This window comes from Caloenas nicobarica, chromosome 10, assembly GCF_036013445.1.
Source record: "Caloenas nicobarica isolate bCalNic1 chromosome 10, bCalNic1.hap1, whole genome shotgun sequence".
Lineage (NCBI taxonomy): Eukaryota > Metazoa > Chordata > Aves > Columbiformes > Columbidae > Caloenas > Caloenas nicobarica.
The window spans coordinates 21,169,074-21,193,415 of record NC_088254.1 but is presented as its reverse complement, the minus strand read 5'-3'; the positions used below and the strand labels follow the sequence as shown (position 1 = coordinate 21,193,415).

At 43.4% G+C, this 24,342-nt stretch overlaps 2 protein-coding genes across 7 annotated transcripts in view; one reads left to right on the top strand and one right to left on the bottom strand.

Moving 5' to 3' along the window:
* DENND4A (DENN domain containing 4A) overlaps positions 1-5,305 on the top strand; it is a 49,521-nt gene extending 44,216 nt beyond the window's left edge. For all 6 annotated transcript variants that reach the window (XM_065641309.1, XM_065641308.1, XM_065641312.1 and 3 more), the window contains 3 exons: positions 138-300; positions 1,200-1,264; positions 1,494-5,305. In XM_065641309.1, the coding sequence (XP_065497381.1) occupies positions 138-300; positions 1,200-1,264; positions 1,494-1,630 (365 nt within the window). In that variant the 3' untranslated portion in view covers positions 1,631-5,305. The remainder of the gene's footprint in view (positions 1-137; positions 301-1,199; positions 1,265-1,493) is intronic.
* A 1,162-nt stretch (positions 5,306-6,467) lies between these two features.
* SLC24A1 (solute carrier family 24 member 1) lies at positions 6,468-21,892 on the bottom strand. The gene is made up of 9 exons (XM_065641897.1): positions 20,981-21,892; positions 19,207-19,269; positions 18,070-18,178; positions 12,046-12,126; positions 9,740-9,843; positions 8,883-9,083; positions 8,443-8,532; positions 7,424-7,590; positions 6,468-6,717 (listed from the first exon to the last, which is right to left on the bottom strand). The coding sequence occupies exons 1-9, from the start codon at positions 21,890-21,892 to the stop codon at positions 6,468-6,470; spliced, it is 1,977 nt and encodes a 658-aa protein (XP_065497969.1).
* Between the last annotated feature and the right edge of the window lie 2,450 nt (positions 21,893-24,342).

The following is a 24,342-nucleotide window of genomic DNA, read 5'->3' as shown; positions in this document are numbered from 1 at the left end:
CTTTGTTTATTGTTCTTTGCTCACTACATATATGTCAGTGTTTTCAGTTTGTGTAGCCTCCCACCTTTTTTTAACGACTTTCTACTTGCTACGTAAAGAGTATATTTTATTCTTACAGCATTTCTCATGTTTTTCAGCCCAGAAGTACCCAATGGTCCATTTATTGCAAAAAGATGATGACTCTTTTAACCAGGAGCTCTTGCGGAGTATGGTGAAAAGCATTAAGATGAATGATGTGTACGGACCAATGAGTCAAATATTGGAGAAATTGAACAAATGGCCACATATTAAAAGACAGAGGTAAGAACATTGAACACGCCTAACTGGAGCGAGATTGGACACCAGTAAGGCTATTGTAGTATCAATTGTATTTTATGGTGTGGGGTTTTTTTAAGAAAAAAAGCACTGTTCTTCAGCAGCGTTCTCAAATTTATCACTTAGTCTGGTAAATATTATTCTTTTTTGTGATAACTTTTACAAACTTCTTGTAGAAAAAAAAAATGGAAAAAGTATTTTTCACTTTTTCCTCTCCCTCTCTCCTTTTGCTCTTACCTTCGAATGATGGCAAATCAAGTAGGGAGTGTATATATTTTGTTATTTAATATTACTTATATATTAGGGTTGTTCCTAGCGTGCATGGGTGGATTTTTTTAAGTTTCTAGTAGAGAAGAGAAGGGGAGCTCAGAAGAGAGGTTAGTTCTCATATTTAAGAAGTGTTTTTTCCATTAGCAGTGGAATTAGTGAAAATTATTTCCTATGAATTTATATTTCTTGCCTGGATTTACTGATTTTTTTTTTATTTTTTTTTTAAATTTATAATAAGATATATAGCAGCCTTTTCAACAGCCAGAGTATCGACAAGGTATTTATTTTCTCATCTGCCTGCTTTTTCAAGATAAGCTGGGACTGCAGGAAAGCAGGTTCCTGACCTGCTTGTCAAATCTGGTGAAATTTGGTTGAGTGTATTAAGTGGATGTTTCACTCTGGTGGCACTTGGGTGATCTCTATGTGGGGAGTCCAGGGCGTTCTCCAGAGGTCAGAAATGACAACATTTTGGAGGTGGCAATCAGGAATCATGTTCAAAATGCCACTTTAAAAAAAATAAGTTATCTTTAGATAATTCGATCTATTTTTCATGTAGATTGATTTGTGGTATATTATTGCATTATATAAATTGATGTTCCTCTTTACAATTTCAGGAGCCTGTACAGAGAAATACTGTTTCTTTCACTTGTTGCCCTAGGAAGAGATAACATTGATATAGGTAAGTTTTATAAATTATTCAGATAGACATAGATTAAGAACGTACACAAATTAGTTTTTCAGCTTCCAAACAAAAAAAAAAAATCTGTAGATTTCATGTGTCATTCAATGGTAAGTACTGATAAAAAGGACTTCACAATTATTTTTTGCTGATTAGCATGGTAGCCATCATTGTATTTGGGTTGTGGCTTTGAGCACAGTGTATAGAAATTGTTTTCCCATTTCTGCAGATGCTTTCGACAGAGAGTACAAAATGGCCTATGATCGACTCACAGCTAATCAAGTGAAGAACACTCATAATTGTGATCGACCACCAAGTACTGGAGTGATGGAATGCAGAAAAATTTTTGGAGAACCATATCTTTAAATATACCGAGATAGAGAGATGGTGTCTACGATCTGTACCTGTGTAAAATAACCACTTCAGTCCCAAGGAACGTCTTGGTCTTCAGTGTTCAAGAACGTGTGTATGAGCGGGCGGTGGTGGAAGGCCTGGGAAGAATTAGGCCTGTCTACAGTTGTGGAAACGGACGGAGTGAAAAATGGGCTGAATATTATTTCCCCATCCCTTGTCCTTTCTGCAAATCAATGTGTAGAAAGGAAGATTCTAAACAAAATCGGTTCTTTAACTTAGGACAACATATTACAGTTCCCTTCGTGTAAAAAAAAAAAAAAAAAAAAATTTAGAGAACAGGTGGACAGAAACAATGCACTGAAACTAATGTGAGCAAAGTAAATTCTTCAAAATCTGTTGTTTACATAGAATATTCATGATGTTATGAAGAGCATACAAAGTTGTATTATACATATTTTAAATTGTTTATAGTAAGTTGATATTTTTTTAATTTTTTTAAATTACTGGAGTGAATTTTAAATGGACTTGCTGCATAAGCAATGCAGTGCTTATTTTTTTTGCAGTACACTGCTATTTATAGTAACTTGTTCAGTTACTTTTTGGAGAGTGATTTGTTTTTTGAGCAGAATAGAAAACGTTCACCTTCACCTAGACAGTGCTCTAGAGACAGGATTTCTCCCATGCACACATGGAAAAGGTGTTACCGCAGCAATCAGAAGGAAGCTATGATAAACTTCTGTAAAACCCTACTAATGCACACCCCACTGTCTCTGTAAAATAGAAATCTCTTCCTCTCTTCTTCCCTTCACTCCTCACTCCCTAGGAAAGAGAAGGTATATTGAAGAGTCTTACAGACTGTTATGGAATCAATACATCTCAGCTGTTCATTAATGTGACCTCGTTACTGATGTAACACAAAGCAAATACCCTGCAAGAAGTTCTTCAGAGTCTTGGTGGGTGTGTTTGAAACACACTAAATGTGGCACATACATAATGCTCATCCAAAGCTTTAACTCAAGTCGATACAGCGAACTCACTACTGGGAATACATAGAGAATGTAGCTTATTGGGGCATAATGTGCATAGTTAAATGTACTTGGAATGTTTGGTCTCTGTTTTACAGGCAAAACAACTTTATTTTTTTTCTGTGAAGAAGAAATGCTATGTCAGTCCTTGTGGTGGGGTCATGGCTTTTGACTCATGTTGTCTTGCTCTAGGGATTTAAAAAACTTGTGCTGTGCTTTTGGTCACATAGCAACTCCGCCCCAGAAGGCGGGCTACAGAGAAATTGGCAGAAGTCTTGTACGGAGGTGGGAAAACAGACATTGCTTTGTATAAAACACCCCAAACAAATTGAACCGTGCTTTAACAAATAGCTTTATTTTAAGTAATCTTTAATGGATTTCCAATTCTGATTTCTTTTACTTGTTGTTATAATACTTCTAAATATTCAGCTGTTACATTAGATTTTATAGTTCGATCTGCCTACTGGCAGGCATTTTTAAAAATCTCTTTAGTTTGCAAGTGTAATAATACAGCAATATTTAGTTAGGCAGGAAGGAGATAAACTTTAAGGCTTGTGTTTACTTTGTTAAATGAAATAGAGTGAGCCTCTTAAAGGCTTAAAGGAGAAGTAATGCTGCTATGAAGCTCCGTGTAACCTCCTCCCAGACCTCTGTAAGTAGTCAGGAGATGCTACCCTAAGGAGAACAGATGTAAAATGCGTAGAGCTGCAGGTATATGCTGATGCTAATTGCAAGATGCAGTCTTGTTGGAGACAGCTTTCGTTGGGTAATACCTCTTTAATTTGCTGCTAATTATGTAGCTGACCTTTTTGAAAGTATCCCCCCACCCTGAGGTGGAGCTAGCAATGCTACACTTACCGGCATTTTTCACATTTAATTTATTTTAACAATTTGTGACGCTCTCTTTTGTACTAGTGTGCTTGTAAAGTATTCCTCGTGCATGAACTACAGCTCCTTTTTCCACCCGGGTACACAGTAAGCAGCGTATTGGTGTAAGTGGATCCACACCCCTTCTTCCCTCTGAGCTAGTGTGGAAAACACCTGGTTATTTTTTAACATATTCATTGTAAGTACCTATTAGTGTGCATGTATGCTCTGCTCTGTACAGTATGTACGCTGTATTTACCACGTAAAAGTTGCACACAGTAGTTGCTGTGTATCTAAACGTTTGTGCTGTGTGTAGGTGGTGTCCCCATGTCCCCAGCGCTCGGCAGTTCAGTTCCCGGTGTCACTCACCCCTTGGGGCAGCCGCTGTTTTCTAAAAGGACCTTCAAGCCATGAAGGAGGGCAGGTGCTTTTTCCAGAGCTGCCGCGGTGTGTTAGAGGTTCTGGGCTATGACGCAAGCTTCACGCTGCTGATTTTAGTCTGGGGGAAGTGACCGAGCCCGGTCTCTAACCACTGCTCCCTTACTGGAACGTGACGCTGCAACTGGGTGCGTTGGCACGGGGACAGATGTGACACTTGCCATCCACAGGCCACTTTCTCCATTCTAGTCCCAGCTTCATTGTCAGTACTTCCAGCTTCTTCAGACTTGTAAAACCATTCAAATATCACCAGTATTATCAGAAGAGTAGATATCAATACAGTACCGTGAGAAGGATTGTCCGTGCGTCCTTCAGACAGTCTGGCCGTCCCTGCACTCCCGGCCATTGCTGACCTTGGTTTGGCTGTGCTTTTAAATATCATGTAGTAGTTCAGCAAGTGAAATCATTATACTTAACAAAGTGCTTTATAAAGTCTGTTGCAAGTCAGTCCACTGTAGAAATACTGTAATAAAATATAGTTGGCATAGCGATATACTTCAAATGGAAAAATTTCCTCATTCAAGTCATAATGTTCAAAATGTAGGTCCTGAGGTGGGTAATTTTTAAGCATCATACAATTCAGTGTTGAAAAAGTTTTCAAATCTCACTGTCCTTTATTAGAAAAGCAATTTGAGTATATTTTCCAATACCGCAAAGATGGATAAATAAAATATTTGAGACATATTTTCAATTTAAAATTTTGTATGAACTGAATTTTCTGCTTTTGTGTACTCAATAATGCTTATGTCAAAAACCTTAAACAAAGGTTTTACATTTGCAGTGCAATATATATTTTGCTTTACTTGTGGTTCCACTGGAATAATTATTAGAGATGAAATACTGAAATGTGAATAGAAATTGTGCTGTTTCTCTGACAATGCTGTTTCCCATTTGGAGAAGGTTTGTTGTTGATACAGTTACAGCCTGATGAATTAGACTGGCTAATTAAATGATTTGTACCCCAAAAAAGAGAAAATTCCTGCATGTAAAAATCTTCGTATAACAAATGAGAGATGCAAATAGTAACGAGAGAGGGGTATTTCTGGATGTTATCTCACTGGGGTTTAAAAATGGTACTTTGTTAGTCTGCAAGCAGCACTTTTTAAATGAATGGTTGTAGATTTGTAAATATGTAATGTTTAAATTTTATTTACCAAAAACCAGTATGTTGGATGTTTGCTTTGGTTTGTAGTTCCTTTAAAATACGCAAGTCAGTGTTCACAGTGTTAAGTTTTTTTTTCTGTCTCATCCAAAAAAGTTTTACAGTGAGTCAATAAAAAGCTTAAAATCTTCCTGGTTATTTTCATTAACGTTTTATTAGATGGATTAGAATGACAGAAAAGTCTGCAACCTGATCGTTTGCTCACACGAGGCGTTAACAATAAACCTTTCAGGTTTGTTGATAGTTGATGTCAGTGGTGTTTTTTGTAGTGGTTGTGCAGAAGACAGTGTGAACAAGGAGTGCTGGATACACTAATCTGTAAAATTCAGATGAGCATGAGGATGAAAACAAAACTCAAGCAGTTCAACAACAACTTGTTGTATCTCTGATTCCTGGTTTTAGTTTTTATTAGTGCTAATGCGGTATTCTAACTCCAGATCTGTTTAGTCTTGTTACAATAAGATGTAAATCCACTTGACATCGCACTGGTATTGGTGGCACTTACTGTAAGTTTTAGAGTCTGTATTGCAAGATGAGAGACAGGTTTAAAAGGAGCTGTTTGGGTAGTTTTCAGCTTTGCTGTGCAACTCTCAAATCCTGTGTTCTGCGTGCAGAAATGATTTACTGCTTTGCTTTTTCCCTGAAAACCTGAGTGTAATAATACATTTCCCACAGTCTTAAGAGGGCTGGCAAAAAGCTTTCCCCCTGACGTGCACCGTGCGCTCTCTGCACGTTTTTTGAGGTACGTGTACGGCACCTGCTGCAGATGCTTTGTCGTGGCGTTCACCGAAAGGATGAAAAGTCCCTCTGCACAGAGAGAGCAGCTGCAGCACAAACCTGGGGACCCACTGCGCTCAGTGCTTTTCTGCAGCAGGAGGGAGTTCGCTCCTGACACACAGGATTGTGTCTGCACGAAGATTTCAAGCAGAGTTTGGGAAGGATAAGCCACAAATGTCTGATTCTGTTCCCGCTGACATAAAGTTCATTGATTTTGGTGAGTTTGAGCAATTTACGAAGTAATTTAGAGTGTGTTCCTGAAAATATTTCTATAATGAGTAAATATTCTGTGCTGAAAATCAGCTCCATTAACTTGAGGGGTTCAGCCATGCTGAAAACTTTGTGCAAAAGCCTAGATGTTATTTGGCATGGGTCACTTCATTATCTGATCTTTTCTGATCCTAAAGAAAAACAGTAGAGGCTGCCATACCACTGGAGAATTATTTATTTTTTTAGTATGTTAAAGATATTCTCAGTAAGTTTGTTAGAATTCTGGTTGCTTTTTTTCAGTAGAACAATTGCTACCTTAAACCCTTCTGATTGTAACATATGCTCCCATACATCTTGGAGCATCCAAATGTCATACAGAGACCGGGCAGGATATGATCTTGTCTTCTAACATCACGCTGATGATCAAAAACACGAAGTAAAGAGCAAACATGGTGAGCCCCAGCAGTTTGTTCATTTTCCATTTACATGCAGCGATTGAGATAATCACAAACAGGAGCATGAGGAAAAGGAGAACGATTGCGCAAAACAGCCCGTTGCTGCTGACCGCAACTGGGCTGAGTCCATTGAAGAGAGAAAAAAGGAACCAAGGAACTGGCAAACTGCAAGAAAAGGAAAATAATTGAAATAAATGGTTTAAGGCACTTCATTTTCTGCATCATAACTAAGCAATTTTTCCAAACTGTTACGGAGAAAAATAAAAAAAGCATGATTGCATTCAGTATAATGCAGCACGAATTGAAAATTGATGTTGTTTGTGTCGAAAATTGCATTTGGATAATACCTGCACTATCATAATGCAATCCAAGAATCAATTTTCAAATAATACTTACGAATTAAGCGTCTGAGCGTGCTATCATAAAGTAGTGAGTGCTGATGCTTTATTGGCGAGAGATCCAGATGCTGAGCCTTGATTGTGCAGGATCTGAACATCCGAGTGACTGGGGAAGTGTCCTGTCTGGCAATCTCTGGTCTTTGCCAAAGCTTTGCTGCGTTTTTCTCTTAAAAAATCAATTTTCTGTTGATTCAGGATTAGGTGCAGATGGCGATGTTTCTGGTTTGAGCTACATACCGTTATTTGAAGCTGCAGAGCCATGACCTGAACTATGCGACTTGATGTTCACTCTGTTGTGCTAAGTTATAAAAATCTCTGTTTCCTGACTAGCTGAGGTTTTCAAAAAAAACCAAAAAACAAACACAGCCGCCCTTTACAGCTAAAATGAGATCAATTAAGACTCAGTTGGAATAAAACCAGTTAGCTTTTTATTTCAGAAGAAAAGCATCTCTCAGCATTGAACTGACACTCACCCAACAGTGATATCGAAGATGTTGCTGCCGACGGAGCTGGACACGGCCATGTCACCCAAGCCTTTCCGTGCCACGATGACGCTGGTGATGAGGTCAGGAATTGACGTTCCTGCTGCCAGGATGGTCAACCCCATAATTTCCTCTGATATCCCAATTGTTTCACCAACCTAAAAACCACAAAGTTAGGTACGGCTGTTAGTTTCGGTTTGGAACATGGGATTTAATTGCGCTGTTTGGTCTCTTAGGCTTCATGCCATATTTGAGTTAAAATATTTTAATCCTCTTAAACATGGTAGCATTTTTTTCTGTCTTATGGCATAAAAAGTTGAACTTCATAGTGAACGTTGACCTCAGATTTGCTCTATGGTGTAGGGCATCTGATTGCACTGTTGCCAAGACTGAGCAAGGTCAAGTCAGCTACAGCACAATGCGTTCTGTCCCAATTTCACCTCTTCTGGTGTCTTCTGCCTTTCCCTCTGCAAATTTCACATCAGCTGCGTGTGATCCAAGAGTTTTGGGAAATGACAGTCCTTGGATTTATGGCTTGATGGACTCTACTGTGAATGTGCAATAGATCACTAAATCCAAATAGTGGCCCTGGTTCTACAAGATGTGAGGTCTTATTTCCCAGAATGCCAGGGGAACATTAAGGCGATAAGAGCTGAGATCATTTAGCAGCTTCCAGAACTGGTATTTTCCTAGAATTTTAATTAGGTAAAGGATAATTATTTTCTGCACAGAAGCATTCATCAATGAAAAGGCAGTATTAAGATAAATGATGGCACTTTTCACTGATGCATGAACTCCCTTGGAAGCTCTCAAAGAATGACTCTTTGTCAAATCAAAAAGAATGAAATTGAAAATTCCCTTTTGGCTTCTAACAAAACAAAGTTTCTCCTGTTTTGATGGATGAGTGCAGCTGTAATTCATCAGATAAAATGCCATACTGACACTGTTCCCTCTCTCTATTTGCTTGTTCTGAAATGGTCTTATTTGCAGAGAGAAAATAAAGCCCTCACCTGGTGAGCCCACCACACCATGAGGTAAGAGAACGCAGCAATCCAGATGATGGATCCAAAAAACGTGAGGACAAAGAATTTTTTTGAGTCCTAAAATCAAGTTTGAAAAGGAAAAACATGGAGAATTTTCAGGAAAGTTAACAATCCCTAAAGGAAATCATTCACCTGAAACACTTCAATCAATTTCTTTAGTGTGGACACTGGTGTCTCTAATTGTATTAGTTTGATTAGATGACCAGTAATTGAAGTTTCCTGTGGTTTATTAAGTCCCTGAACTATGCTGTGCTGCAGCTGGGGCTCCTGTCCCGCTCCCTGCAGCACTAACAGCACTTGGAGTACGCAAAGACTCTCAACATGGAAAAATAGAACTGGGGACTCTGCGAGGGGAAATCTATAGTGCAGTTAATGGATCCAGAAGCAGAAGGAAAACAGATTCTTACTGGGTTTCTAACATCGGGCATAGTGCTCCAGAGAGGGAAGACAATGGGGAAGAGGAAAAGGTAAATTGCTTGTTTTTTCCTGGTTTCTGGCCATGCAAGAGATAGCGGTTCATCATTCTCATCATCATCTGCGCTGTCATCATCGCTGTCTTCCTCGCTCTCAGAGCTGCTGTCTGAGGACGTATTGCTGTCTGAGGAGGGCTGTAGATCAGGGAAAAAAAAAAAAAAGCCAATATGTTTTCAATGTTTCAGCACAAGGAGCTGCACAGGATTTATTCACCAGGGCTTTGCCAGGTTTGTAACGTGGCTGGGGGCAGCCACAGCCTGCATCTTGCTGTTGTGGGACAAAATCCAGGCCCATCCTATCGCTGTGCCTGTGTATTACTCTAATTAATTGGTATTGGTTGACTAGAACCAACTTTTAGACGGGGTTCTGACACAAATCAAACATTTATTGTGTGTCCTTGAAAGCCCTTCCTCATTAGAACAGCAAATTACATCAATTGAAAGGAGGGATCAGGGAAGCAAAATGAAAATGTTACTGATGAGCAAAGGGCAGGCAGATGCTTTGTCTTCCCTTACACTGGAGGCCCCCTCTGACCTCAAAAGAGTCATTTGAGGAGAAAAAAACTGGACAGTGTTAGTCGCTGTCATATTTTGGAGCTGATTTATCTTTGTAATCGGAAATGTTTCACCTAACACTCACATCTCATCACTACACACAGTCTATTAATAGTTGCCAGTTATGGGAAATGGATTGGGTTCCACCCCAAAAGCTCTGCAGAGGGAAGAAGGAAAGCGCAGGGGAAGTCTGCTCTGGACTGAGCGCTTCTTGCCAATGGTATTTATTCCGATACCTGTCCATCCTGCGGTGCATCTGCCTTCTGTTTGTCTTTGCTGGGCTCGGAGTCACTGGCAGGAGTTACCTGAATGGTGCCCCGTGCCTTTTTTTCCTCTTCTGCTAGAAGGGATAAGAAGCAACACTGGTTTCAGTCACACCGGTCACCTTCCCTTGGTCAGCAGGGAGGTTTGAGCTTCATAGGAAAGCGTGTGGTGTTTCGTGTTAAAACCAGCCTGATTGCTTTGGTTTTCTGTTTGTCCTCCTGTTTAATGTGGATTGTGATGAGTAGAAGCAGGGCAGAATCTGGCACAGAATGGTCCCTTGGTGCTCCTATGACCTGTCTGAGACTGCTGTAAGAGGCACATGCACAACAAGAAGGAAATGCTAATTATCTGATCTACAGCTGATGGACGTTTCTTGGTTTCAGTTTGGAGATCTTATTAAAGCCATCCTTAAAGGCCAGAGAGGACATAAACCTTTGCTTCCTTTTTTTTTTTTTTTTTTTTTTTCCCTAGTAGAGCATGGCCTTCTCCAGGGAACTGAGAAATGATTACTATATGCTGCCAGACTTCAATCCCTAATCATTTGGTAGGTATTGAAATGCAAATTAAAAAACTGCTGATACACACACAGAAATAACTGCAATGTCCTCCGTGCTGCTCCCGTGTTAACCTGCCCAGCCAAGAGGAACACGGAAACCTCTGTACAGAGCAGTGTAAAATGTGGATAACACAGAGCAGAGGTGGGGGGCGATGCCCAACTCTGTGCTCGGTCACAGCAAGGGCCCTTCTGGGACTGCTGCCATTTAGGGGAAGGGATCCCCTCTGTGTAGTCAGGTCAGTAGGATCGTGTTATCCCAGGAATCACGCCTGGATGGGGCACAAGTGTGATGGGAGCGGCTGAGGGAGCTGGGGGTTCAGCTGCAGAACAGGAGCTGAGGGGAGACCTTCTGATCTCTGACCTGCCTGAAAGGAGCTTGGAGCCAGGGGGGGTCGGGCTCTGCTCCCCAGGAACAAGCGCCAGGACCAGAGGAAATGGCCTCAAGTTGTGCCAGGGGAGGTTGAGGTTGGATCTTGGAATAATTTCTTCCCCCAAGAGCTGTGGGGCATTGGAACAGGCTGCCCAGGGCAGTGCTGGAGTCACCGTCCCTGGAGGGGTTGGGCAGACAGAGATGAGGTTCTCAGGGACACGGGGCAGTGCCAGGGCTGGGTTATGGTTGGATTCAATGATCTTGAGGGTCTTTTCCAACCAAAATGATTCTATGGTTATAGGGTATCTTATCCCAAACTGGATGTGCTGATTTGGTACAGAGCCTCACACCTGTGCTAGGGAGCAAGTCTAGAGGGGAGATTTTCAGAAATGTCTGGTTTCAGCAGGTGCTGGGGATTTGGGATTTCTGAAACCAGGGCTTAAGAGAGTTCACCTGGGTGAGAGACAGGGTGATAAAGCCTTTAGAATGTGCACAGCCCCATCTGTGCACCAGTGAAGTTTGTGGAACATGGGGTTAATATTCATAGTTCGGTGAAGTCAATGTGGTGTTGATTCCTCAGACTGAGAATTTACTTATTTCTTAAACAGTATTTTTCTTGAGTTTGGTCTCAGATAGGTGAGGGTCAATTGATGTTGTGAGGTCCTTCGGTGACTGCTGTAGTGCAGCAGTGTGCTTCTGGAGGTGGGACCTTCTACACCAAAGTTTGCTTGTTTTTTGAGAATCTCTTTCAGAACGTCACCAGCAGCACAGACCCGTGGTGTAGCACAGGCCAGCTGCTGCCTCAGAATGAGCTCAGAAAGCCTGTGTATCAGTAGTGATATTGAAAAAGCAAAAACTGTTAAAAGGGAGGATGCACAGACCCCTGGAATTGATACAAAGTCAGTGTGGCTTTTCTCACTGGAGGAATCTTCCGTGCTCTTCTGCAAATGTGCCAAATTTCCAAGCTAAATGGAAGGTACTTTGTTTTAATGAAGACCTCATTTGCAGGTTCTACCAAAGCACAGCAGCACCCAGCTGCTGTCTGTAACAACCTCATTTCCCCTCTTCCATCCCTCTGGTGGCAATTTACACCACTCCATCCCCATAGCACTTTCTGTTGGGCTGGGATCTCGCTAACCGCTCCCAGGCTCTTGCAGGGATGGCTTTTATTGCCCACTGTTCCTGTACATCGATTGATTTCTGCTGCATTATTATAGCAGCCATCTGTGACCCGTAATAACAGAAAATTTGTGTTGGACTAAAGTGTTTCTTTGCCAGCCCTTGGGTGCCAAGTGCTGGGAAGGTGAGGGATTGCAGAACCAAGCAAACAGCACGGGCTCCTGTGCGCTCACCTTCTGGTTTGGATCCTTGTCCAGCCGAAGCCTCTGCCTTGGTGATGTTGCTCAGGATGTCAACTCTGTCTTTAAATTTTGCTGTGGATGAGAAAGACGTGTTTGTCAGCTTTGCAAAGCCCCCCTTTACCTATCCCCCGACACACACAGGCTCTCTTGCCCCGTTCTTCGCACATGGATTGGGGTTGACACTGGCTGGTGAGTTGTCTTTCTGGCTGCGGCCCCAGGTTTTGGCTGTTGCTAGTCGATTGGAGCTGTTACATTTAAATACTTAGTACTATGCCAATTATGCCAGTAATTCAACATGTAACTAATACTTTCGTATTTAAAAGACAATCTAAGGGGAAGAGAAATAATTTCCAGTGCAGTAATACAGGGGACATCTGTACTTCATAGAAAGCAAATGCAGGAAGAACAGAGGAGGAGTTATGATACAATATAATTTTGTTTCCAAATTACTTGATTTTTTTTTTCAGGCTAGTTTATGTGCAAGCTAGAAATGACACCTTCCTTCTGCCACATGGCTATTGAAGAGGCTTTACCGTGCTGCTTGCAGCCTGGCGACCTGATGGTAAGGAAAAATAAAAACCTTTTCTATTTATCTGGAAAAGGATTGATTTCTCTAAGTATACATGAGTGTCTCCTCTGCGGGAGTTGATCTAAATTCCCAGTATCCGGGTTCAACTTGGCCCAGGCTGCTCAAGAGCTCATCTTCACCAGTGCAGTGTCCAGGACTGTATTTCTGGGACTGCTGAGGATTTCTTCCCCTGCAAACTGTGCTCTGCTCAGGTGAGCTGCTTTATTGTTGTTTTACAGTGAACTGTGAACCTGTGTGTGTCTCCATAGTTAGGTGTTGTGCTCAAATATCTAAATTCCTGCTCTCATTGAAATGAGCAAGTTATTGCCTGAAAGAAAAACCTCATTTTGCTCTAATCTATATTCTCTGTTGAGCTGTCACTGACCAAGCCTGAGGGTCACAGGGTTTGCACATGGACACCAGCCACAAGAAACTGGCCGTGCTATGTTGGCTTGTGTGCAGAGCTGGAAATTAATTTCCTCTGAAAGTTTTATCACACTGATTTAATCTGCTGTGCTGTTGACTGTGCAACCAGGACGTGCTGTTGTCATTCGCCTCAAGGGCAGGGCCCTGACACCTTATTCATCACTGTGATACGGAGTTAATAGAAATAGCAGGTCCGAGGCCCCGAGCCAGGCAGGCAGATCTGCCACTGGGGAGATGAACCTTGTGAAAATCCATAAACTCTGGTCTAGTCCAGTAGCTGGGACCAGCTCAGACAGTAAGGGTTCTGGGGACGAGGCCTATTCTGGTGAGATTCCTGCTACCGTCTGACAGAAACATTTTCCACCAGCTGGGATTCCCACTGAACACTGGAATGGCTGGGCAGAGATGAAACGACGAGCTCTTCTCCTTTGAGAGGCTGCCTGGGACTAAAGACCCTGACTCTTCCGTGCTCCTGGTCAACACTGAAACCTCCCGGGGGGATGTGAAACACTTTGCTTCGTTCCCCTTCTGCTGATGCCAAGCAAAAGCGCACCCATCGGTGCAGGGCAATGAAAAAGTGACCTCTTGCTCCCAGTCTCCTCTAAGCGCTGGGCAATGCATCTTTCTGTCCAGCTTTTCCCAGAAGCTGTTGGAAAAGCTCCTGTCAGCAGGGTCAGGGCGGTCAGGCTCAGCCTGGAAGAGATTAAATAAATTCAAGCTCCTGGCTTCCCGCCCTCAGCGAGGCTGCAGGCTGCGAGTGCCGGGGCCAGCAGAGCCTGTGAGCATCTCTCTGTCAGGATTAAACAGATTAGGTCCAGCCCGCTATCCAGTTCTCATGAGATCAGCCTCTTTTAAAAAGGTGTTAAGTCCTCTGACACACATTTCATGCAGGATAGACTGAGAGGGGAGGAAGAGCTGGCTCTAAGCTGGCCAGATCTGCAGGTCAGCATGGGGAGGAGGGATGTCTGTCAGCTCAGCCCTTGCTAGTGCTGGGATTAGCTGAGCAGGGCAGCGCGCTCGCCCTGGGGGTGTGTAGTCCTCTCTCCAGGACTGATCTCCCTGGGGCACCTGCTGCACTGGGAATTCTCCCTCTGAAAGCCCTTCACACAGGACGTGCTTCTGTCCAGGGGCTCTGAGATGCTCTTTGGAAAGATTCTCGTCCCGTGGATCGACAACATCCAGGCTGGGCTTAAGGTGGCATCTGAGCGCTTACCTGGAGTTTGGCTCTTATGTTTAATTAATTCTTTGGCTCTAATATTTAATCTAACAGGACTAGCTTACAACATGAACAGCAGGAAGGGATTTTTTTTCTTTAAAATTTGGATGGAACCTGGAGGATTTGGAGATTCTGCTGTCTAAAAGTAGACGTTAAAAAAAAAAAAAAAAAAACAAAACCAAAACCCCACAAACTACGAGTCCTTTTACCCCTTGGTATCATGATTGTCTTAAAACAAGTGATTGAACGCTAATGAAATGAGGAGAAACTGTAGCTGTCTTCAGTCTCCCAGCTCAGCTCCAGCCTGAAACGCTGCCTGCTGCTCTATTCTAGTCTAATTTCCAGACTGATTAGCTTGTTAACTGGGACATCCCGAGGGTAGACAGCTCTGAAAACCTTGCTGCAAGAGCCTTTTTCTTCATTCAAAAGTAAAAGCAGGCTTCTGTCTTCTTCCCTATATGACTAGAGTTTAAACAATAGTTCGATGGTAAGACTGGAGAAATGAGAAAGTCCCTTGGTTTTTCCAAAATCCTTGTTCCCTTTAGTTCCCAAACAGTTCTCTCTGGTGTCTTAGATCTTGGAAAGATCTAAGGCTCTGCTTCTACACACTTTCAGCAAAAGAGGGGAAGACTAAAGTTGCTAGAAATTGTTCACTGAAAACAAACAAAAACGCGCTTTGACAATGAAAGCTTGTATCAAAAATATAATTCAGGATGCAATGTAAATGTTAGAAGTTCTGAAGTAAAACACCAAGTCTCCTGTAGGCAAAGAAAAGGACTGAAGTAATGATTCCTTTCTAATACAAAAAGATTAAATAAACATTCATTTTGTTTCATACAAGGAGTGTTGCATTAGGAACAGTGAAACAAAGTTGGTATTTCAGACTTCTACTTTCTTTCTAAGACCTCTGCCTCTGGAACTCTATTTTGGAGGCCCCAGTGCTGGCAGTTTTTCCACATTTTTGGTCTCTTGCTGCCTTGCAAAGGCTTCTGCGCTGCCCAACTAAAATGCAACTGCAGCATAAGGAAGGAAACCCTACAGAGATCCTAATTTCAGCAGGTTAAGTTAGAAACTGCTGAGAAATAGTTGGCAACTTTCTTCTTTTGCAGAGTGCTCTTTACCACAGCCTCTAAGTGCTGATGTTAAAGGCATTGGCAAGAAGGAACAAGGACCCTTGAGGAAAGATAAATTGCTTTGGGATCATCTTTTATGTTGCAACCTAATTACAGAAATGTGCCCAGGACAGAAAGTACTGCACACACTGCAAAAAGAAGGACTTTGCTGGTGATGAGTGGGAACCAGGCACCAGCTGGCCTGAGGGTACCAAAGGGCTCCAGCACTATTGGCACGAAAACTGAGCTTGCAGTCCTGATCTGCTTTTCAGGTTCAAACCCTTTGTCAGAGTCATCCTGGTGAAGTCACTTCATCTTTTTGGCCACTCAAGGAAGGCACTTAGGTTTTTCAGTCTATTCATAAACGATTCCTTTTCTCCAGACTCCCTTTTTCTTTAGCGATGAATTTCTTGGGGTAAGGAGTGTCTCCTACAAGATACACAGCACCTGGGACACAGTCTCCTTGATTTTGAGAGCTGTGCTGTTGAAATATCAGAAACTTTCTTTGTCATTATCTTTTCTAAGGATCTGTCTCTGTTCTGGCTGTGTGGAGTGGAACAGGTGCATACCTGGGGCAGAGGTTTTGCTCTTAACTCAATGATGTTATTATAGCAAAGGATCTAACAAACAACAACCTTCTGGAGAGACTGTAGCCCATCCTCACATCATCCCTGTTGTGAATATTAGACTTGCTTAAGTACATGTGGTGACACTTCCATCTAGTGGCTGCCGCATACTGAGACAGTAACTCACCTTCTGCCCAGCCGAAATGAGAGCAGGAGTTGTCTTTCAGAGAAGATCCAAACTGTTTCCCCCGGTTCCATTCATTCAATATTCACAAGTCACAGTAATAACTGCCTCTTTAGCAAAGCCAGTGGCTTACAGCTGCATTGAGAACCCCCAGCAGTGTATTCTGGGCCGAGCTGGCTGTGGCAGCGCTGGAACGCTCTCCTTGGCCTGGGTTGGCATCCCCAGGCCCCCACGGCTCCTGCTGAGGTCCCAGGGCGTCACCAAGCTGAGGACACCAGCCCGGCCCAGAAGCGTGTGCGGCCCTGGGGTGGGCAGATGCTGCACAGAGACATTTAGAGGTGTGACAGGAAGGGTGACAAGGCGCTGGAGTGGCAGCAGTCCCTCAGGTCTGGTACCTTCTGATGCTAAAGGCAATAGCACGTCCTCTCATAAGTTTTTGGTTTCATCCTTGTGATGCTGATGCCACCTTTGGGGGGCAAACGCTGATTAGTGTGGCTCTTGTTGGGCTGCTGTTAGTAATATGATGGGTGCCTTCACTGAAATCTATCAAAGCAGACATTTATCTGTCTTGCTGTCCTTACCAAGCCTCCTTTGTTCCCTCGATCAGTTCATGCAGCTGGGATTTTGATCTGGAGAGTCCTTTTTGTAACCTCTGTGATAGACACGAGAGGTGTTGATCTGCTTAGCTTCAATCTCTCTTCGAATGGACAAGAGATAATCTCTTTAGAACAAGTAGGGCAGCGGAGGTGCAGGGTGTGTGTGTGCTAGGCTAGGAAAGAAAATCTAAAACCCATCCTTTTTTTAACATGCTTCACCATTTCTCGGAAAAATGAACCTCCATGCTCTGTTTGTATGAAAGTTGATACAGAGCAGCACATTAAAAGTTTGTGTACAAAGACCCTGAGTGTGTCTGGAGATGTGGCTTCTCTGCACCCTGAGCAGTTTCAAAGAAGGTGTCTTAGTCCTGAGCCGATCAGCCCTTGGCCATGGGGAGGTGGCCCATTGCCTGCAGGGTGCTGTGGGTACAGTTTACTGGGAGGATACTGTGGTGTTGCAGGTGAGCTTTTAGAGGTGCTTGGTGTAAGTCTAAATTAAGTACAGGCTGGCTTAACCATCGTAATTAGAACCTGCTGTGTGCTTTAGTTCTCAGCAAGGATTTTAACCACTGTTGAAAAGGTAATTCTTCAACAGTTTTAACTTCTTTTTCTGCTCCTTCAGGTTATGTCTTGTGAGGGGCTGCGTACACAGCTGGGGAGGTGTATGAGCTCTCCCCATGTTCATTTTCCCATTATAAATGAGACTGAGGTTGAGCAGCTCTTTCTCAGAAATGTAGTCAGTACTGAATGCTGCTCTTCCAAGATTAGGGTGAAGTCTGAGCTAATAAGAGGAAGGAAGATGTGACACACTATGAGATGGAGGAAGCCCATAACTCATGTTTGCTGCTCCTGCTGTCAGAAGAACAGCAGAAGCTGGGGAACCGCACTGACCCCGTTACCAAGGCCCCGTCCAGCCTGGCCTGAGATGTCTCCAGGGATGGGGCATCCACCACCTCTCTGGCCAACCTGGGACAGGCTCTCACCACCCTGAGGGCAACAATTTCTTCCCCACGTCCAACCTGAATCTCCCTTCCTTTAGTTTAAAACCATCACCCCTTGTTCTATTGCAACAGCCCCTGCTAAAAAGTCTGTCCCCATCTTTCTTGTCGTCCCCTTTTAAGTATGGAAAGGCCGCTATAAGGTGTCCCTGGAGCTTCTCTTCTCCAGGCTGAACACCCCAGCTCTCTCAGCCTGTCCTCCCAGCAGAGCTGTTCCAGTCTCGGATCATCTTTGTGGCCTCCCCTGATGAGCTCCTGAGCCCCAACACCCCCACATCCAAAAGCTGAATTCCCAGTTAAACTGCTGTGCTGCAAACCCCTGTCCCTCAGCCATGGCTCATTCGCTCACCTTCTGCCAGGGGGTCCAGGGTGTGGATCATGAGCTGGAAGATGGTGCTGCGCATCTGCGAGTTGTGGAGGGAGGCTGAGCTGCTGCCTCGCTGTAAGGCTGACAAGGGCTATGGAAAGGTAGAACACAGCAGTCAGTAGCAGTTTCCTCCTCCAAACATCTCCACCATGGGTTCCTCTCTGCCCTGAGGATGCGTTTATGCGGAGGCTGATCTCCCCAATGCATGGAGCAGCCTCAGCACAGATTTTAAACAGCCCCTGCATTCAATTTGTGCGCAATTCCATTCATATGGACTGTTTGTAGCAAGAGACATGTTCTTGAGACAGCAGGCCAACCCGTCGTTAGGTAAATACAATAGGTTCACACGGGCTCACCATCAATACAACGATATTATAAATTCTAATAATCAAAGCATGCAGTGCTTTTGCTCATAAACTTGTTAAGGATGGTGTAGATCTACATGCTGCTACAAGGTAATGCTACAGTCGTGCCAAGTGTCCTGACTTAACTTGAAAGATCTGTTGCTCTGTTCTTATGGTCAACACCAGAGTCCTAACGAGCTTTTGACTGAACATTAATTAGCACAGGTAAGTTAAGCACAGAGAGGAACAGGCAGCATCCATATGAGGAAGCTAATACCTGTTGTGTTATGTATGTACACAGCCACTCCATCAGATCCATACAATGGCTGGCCAGCCGTGGGGAAGACAAAGGGTTGGGAATTTAACCAGGAGCAGAGGAACGAGCTCTTTGGTGTTCACTACGGAGAAAAGAGACTCTACCAGCTTCTGCTTTGAGAGCTCAGGAGGCAAACTGCTCATGAAACCAGGTAAGAAAAGTCATGCTCTGAATTTCTCTGTGCCTGCTTAAAGTGTAGAATAGCACTCTGCTAGTCAAATCCACCTGGGAAGCCTGAGCTGTCTCTTTATTTTCATAAAAATTCCTTTGAGGACACAACCCAGCCAAGTGTCCTCTTAAGTAAGCTGTGGATATTGCGCCAAGCACAGCTGGTTCTTTGCATAAAGCAGGATTTGGTCCAGGTTTCTTGACAAAGTTGATGCCTTTATTCATGACCTGACATGAGGAGGGGTTAAAAACACAATGACTTCAGGTCCCTGTAAAGTTGCTTAGACCTACCTGAAGTTTCCTCCCATCTGCTGGTTTCTTTGTTCCATCATCTGCAACTGCCCCACTGCTTTTCTGCATGCAAGCAAGAACAAAAACCATTGAACACCACTACTACTTCACCTGCTTTTTCAGGATATAATAAGAGCTCTTCAGGCTACTGGCTGTGAGACAGTGGGACAGTTAATGCAGGTGACTGTGCAAGGATGCTACTGCAAGAGCCAAAGACGTGTGCTCTCCTTAAAACCATGTGACCTCCAAGAGAAACAGGATTCTACCTACAGCTCCTCCATGAGGATGGAGGTACCTGGAGATGGACTCAAATATTCTCTACCATCTGATTGCTGTAGATACAGGTAACCCTGACTACACCCCCAAAATCTGTATCCTTACTCATTTTCCAGCAGAGAGTAAGTGAAGGTGCAAAGGGTATTTTTTTCCAGTGATCAGCACTACTTTCCATGTAGGTAAGTTATTTTTCCCTGGGTTAGGTTCAGCAGCTCTCTGTCATGCTACTATGTGCTAGTGAGAGTTCTCCATAAGCTTAAAGTGCAGGGGTTTTTTTCCTTCATTCTGAAGGACTGGATTCAATTTGTGATAATTTGTGATGTTCACAGTGATGAACGTGTACAGCCGCAGTATCTTGCACATGTATCCCTCTGGAATGTAAGTCCCAGCCTCAAGCCCTGACGGAAAGACAGACCAGGAAGACGAAAGAAAAACACTTTCTCAATTCAGCACTACTTCAGCTATCCTCACCCCTCTTTCTTTCTTACCTTAAATTACGTGAAGGGAGTGGCAAGACCAGAAGAGGCAAAGCATGCCTGAGTGTCAGTGACAGACATCTAGTAAAGCATGTCGAAAGCCAGAGGACAACTTGAAATGTCATGGTCTCTGCTTGGCAGTTGGCAGTATCACAGGTCAAGAGGACAAAGAGTCAGTAGGAGAGGTGGGAGGGACAGAGGAGGAAGAAGTGGGCAGGTACACTCAAGAAGACAAATTCCCAAGTGTTCTGGAAGGCATGTCCTGGCCAGATCTGCCAGTCTGAAAGAGTAACAGGCTTTGGGGACACCTTCAGATACTCTTTGTGTAAGCAGCCAACTCTTCCTTCAAAAGACAAGGAGTGAAGGAACTCGGTCTCAAACCTGGAGCATGTAGTTCCAGCCCCAACCCTCCCTGCCCGAGCAGCGGTGACACACAGAACTGTGTCTCTGAGCACCCGCGGCTGCGGTCAGTGCGTGGAAATGGCACCAAGATCGAAATGCCCAGGTCCCAACTGCTGACTGGGAGAGGTGGCAATGGTTGCTAAAGGCTGCCAGATCCCCCGCTGCACTGCAGATTGGGTAACTAGTGATTCCACCAGTGTCCCAGCAACACACCCAACTTCAGTGCCTCTCGTCAGAAGCCTCTTCTCCTCTCTTTAACACAGAATTGCCCAGTCATGTTCCCAGACTAATGATGTGTTCCTGTAAGTGGTTTCTTTGAAACTCCTTTACAACAACCAAGTGAGCAAAATCCCACACATCTTTGAAAGTAGTTAAGCGGTTGCAACCCATATCTTCAGTAATTGCAAGGGTAGAACTCCCTTTTAGTGTCCTCTAATTTCTTAAAATCTCTACTATCTACATTGCATTCCCCTCATTTTATAACCATAATTATTCACCAGTACCTGTATCCTGAGGTTTTGTTTGAATATGCACTTTGTGATGGACATGCAGATTTTCTTTCTGGTTTACTTTAGAACAAATTCTTTCCAACTTGCTCTCTGAACAATAAGGACACCAACCTTCCGTATATGCTCTGTTGATGCTGCCTGCACAGCGTTTAGCTTCTTGTTCAGCTCCTGCTTCACCCATTGCTCTAGGTACACGTTCTGTTTCATAGTGAACACGTATGTGGCATAGGCAGTCAGTAAAAGGAGGCTTTCCCACCAATCAATGACACTGTCTAGGAAAAACAGGATGAGCATCAGTAAGTCTACAATGTAGAATGAGATGTCTCTAAACAGGGGCCACCATGTCAGGTGGAGTATCTCCCTCGAGAAGAGGGCACAGGTGCCAATGACAAAGAGGATATTAAACACGGCTGAGCCCACAATGGTACCGATGCCCACATTGCTGTGTGAGATGAAGACACCTATGAGGGAGGTGAAGAGTTCGGGTGCTGATCCACCTGCTGCCATGAAGGTGGCTCCAGCCACATCGTCAGAGATCTGTAGCTTCTCTGTGATCACTCCCAAAGCAGGGACAAAATACTCATCACACACTATGGCCAAGGCCACAAACACGTATATCATGCCAAAGATGTGAAGTACAACCCACCCTTGCCTGCGTTCTTCCACACTGAAAAGGTCCTGGGGATATTCTGCTTTGGACTCGTATGGTGGCTTTTCACCTGGGTAGCTTTCACTGACATTTTCTCGCCGTGGTGGTGTATCCACGGATGTTGTGACAGGCACAGTTGGCTCAGGATCCACGTATACACAGTGCCTTATTTTGGGTGCTGCTGTGGCATTGCCTGTGACAAAAGTCTTGTTTCTGGAAGCCGCTTTCTCAGGGTCCGTGGGTTGGGGTGCTGTGTGGTGCGCCGGAAGGGCAGAGGGGCTGAACTGGAGCTGGTAGAGAGAGAGGACCAACACTATGGCAAGCAAGAAAAAGATTCGGTTCCGTCGTAGCCGCCTTCTCTGTGGTAAATGCATTTCCTAAATGTTCAAAAATCAGAGCCGTGTCCAGAAGCCACTGATGACTTCTCTTGATCAGCAGTTTGCTCTTATATCTACCATTGGGTTTTCCAGCTGATCTTAAGCATCAGGTGTGAAACTGCGTGACACAAAGTGTGCAACCCTGCAAAAGAAAATCTAGTGTAAAAAATGAAGTACTGCAGCTTCTCACTGTGTGGTAACATTACCTAACTGACAGATTTCTATTTTTCAATAAAAAGAAATGGACTTAAGTGAGCAAAGTCAGGCTTCAGTCTTTTTTAAAATTTGTGACTGTAGGCTACACTGATTCATAATCATAGGTTTGGCTTAATATAGAGAGGAGCTGGCCAAGACAGTCCAACTAGAGCTGAATTCTGATTCCATCTAATGCCCATTTCCAGGAGGTATTAAGGCTTGTGTCTTTACTTGAATCCAGTTGTTATTCATTAACAATTCATTAACAATTGGGTCTGTGTTCTGCAGGAGGAGAGGACATTTGTCAAGGAACCTACTTTAAACTGCTAGAAAAGACGACACTCTGAAGACAAGATCATGCTGTTAAAACCTCCCTCCAAACACCAGTTATTCACCTAAATAAACTGAACAGGAGGATGAAAACTGCTCGATAGTTCCCAGCGATACTGCTCTGTGGCTCTCCAGCCCTGCGCTCCCACAGAACACAAACCAGGGGTGAGCCTTTTTCTTCCCATTCGAGAAGAGCAGGAGGAAGACTTGGGTCTAGTAAAACTGACTGAGGGTGCCGAATATCCATTTGTTTCTATGACTACATCTTTTCAAGCCTTTCTGTAGAAATCAGAACTGGCAAAGTAGAACTGTAATCGCACCTTTTATTAGGAGGTAATTAGCGTATCTTGCATAATTATTTGAACAGCATTTAGAAAGGGAGAGAAATTGTAAATGCCAGAGTGCCAGAGCCTGCAGCTGTGACAAGATGGAGACAGTGATTTGAGGCTGGACAGAATTTACCTTTCCGCACTAGTTGAATGTTCTACCTTAGAATATCGCTCTTCATGGATTTTTAATTTTTTTCCCAGAGTGGGAGTGTTACATTATGCTTGAGCTGGATGCAAATCACAGTTTTGTAAGCCATTCTCAGATAAGCTCTTCATGCAAGTTAGCACACACCCTCTTGCATAACACCCAGAGAAGTAATCAGCCTAAATTTCTTGCAAGACAGGCATTATTATCTTCTTTTAAATAGTTGGGAGGATCACTAAGGCAACAGTAATAGAGGGTCATGGGAGTACCTAGATAAATAGATGATATAAGCTTTGCTTTTCATATGTAAAAAGAGTTATGAACATGCATATGGCAGAATTGCATGATATAATATGTATAACAAACTGCACATTATTAGAAAATAACTTTTCCTAATAAATATAAGAGAGTAAAAAAGAATTACAAAGAAGACATATGTACATACCCCTGTTTAAAAACTGGTTTTATTTCTTACAGATCAGCTCCTTTCTCACTGGTCGGACTGTCTCAGTCATGGGAGATCTGAAGCAACCAAACCCACCTCCTCAGCTTACCTTCGAAAGATGCTGTCCAAGAGGAAGAGGACTACAAGCAGTCAAGCGTAGCCCAGGAGGCTTCTTTGATACTTAACAGCCAGATGGGAGATGCTGTTGCATAGAGAGGCAGATGGAAATGATCCCATTTTCATGATGCCTTTGCTAGTGCAGCCCTAATACAAGAGAGGGTCAGGTGTGAAGGACATATTACTGGAGGAATAGCCAATCCAGTTTAATACCTGCAGCCCCTAAGAAGATTAAATAGCATTGTATAAATTTGGGTCTGTCTCTGAAGCCAATATCTTTGTCTCCTACTACAGGTTATTCTCAGTATGAGGGTAGGCGATTATCTCCATTATAAACCACAACATGAAAGCACCAACTGTGACACGTGGATCATTCTCATGGTAAGTATGGAAGACAGCGGCAGAGTAAATCCCAAGAAAACTTGCACGTAGCTTCATCTTGAGGCATCTCATACAGATGACATCCTAACAACCCCTGCCCCTTATTGATTTATTTAAAATATGGATTGCTGGCTCTTTGGTTACCCTTCCCCCAGCTTAACTTTTGAAATAATCAGTTTGCATTCTGGGATTAGTTTGAAAATACTTTACATTAAGGATTCATAGTCCGATGTCTCTCAGTCCTTCCCCTGCTGGGGTCGGGTGCCAGATCAGTTGTAGAAACAACATCCCTTCGTTAAATGTTCCTTACACCATCCCCCACATTTACAGAACTGGGAGAAGGAGGTTTGCTCGCCAGCTGGAACGCTCCTCTATAAGTTCTTTTTTAATCGTGGCAGTACTCTGCCAAAATACCAGCATCTGATGAGCTGCTTTCCCTAGTGTGTGCAGTATTACAGACTTCTCCTGCTTTTACTGATGAAAATACCGTTTTTTCCCCTTGTCC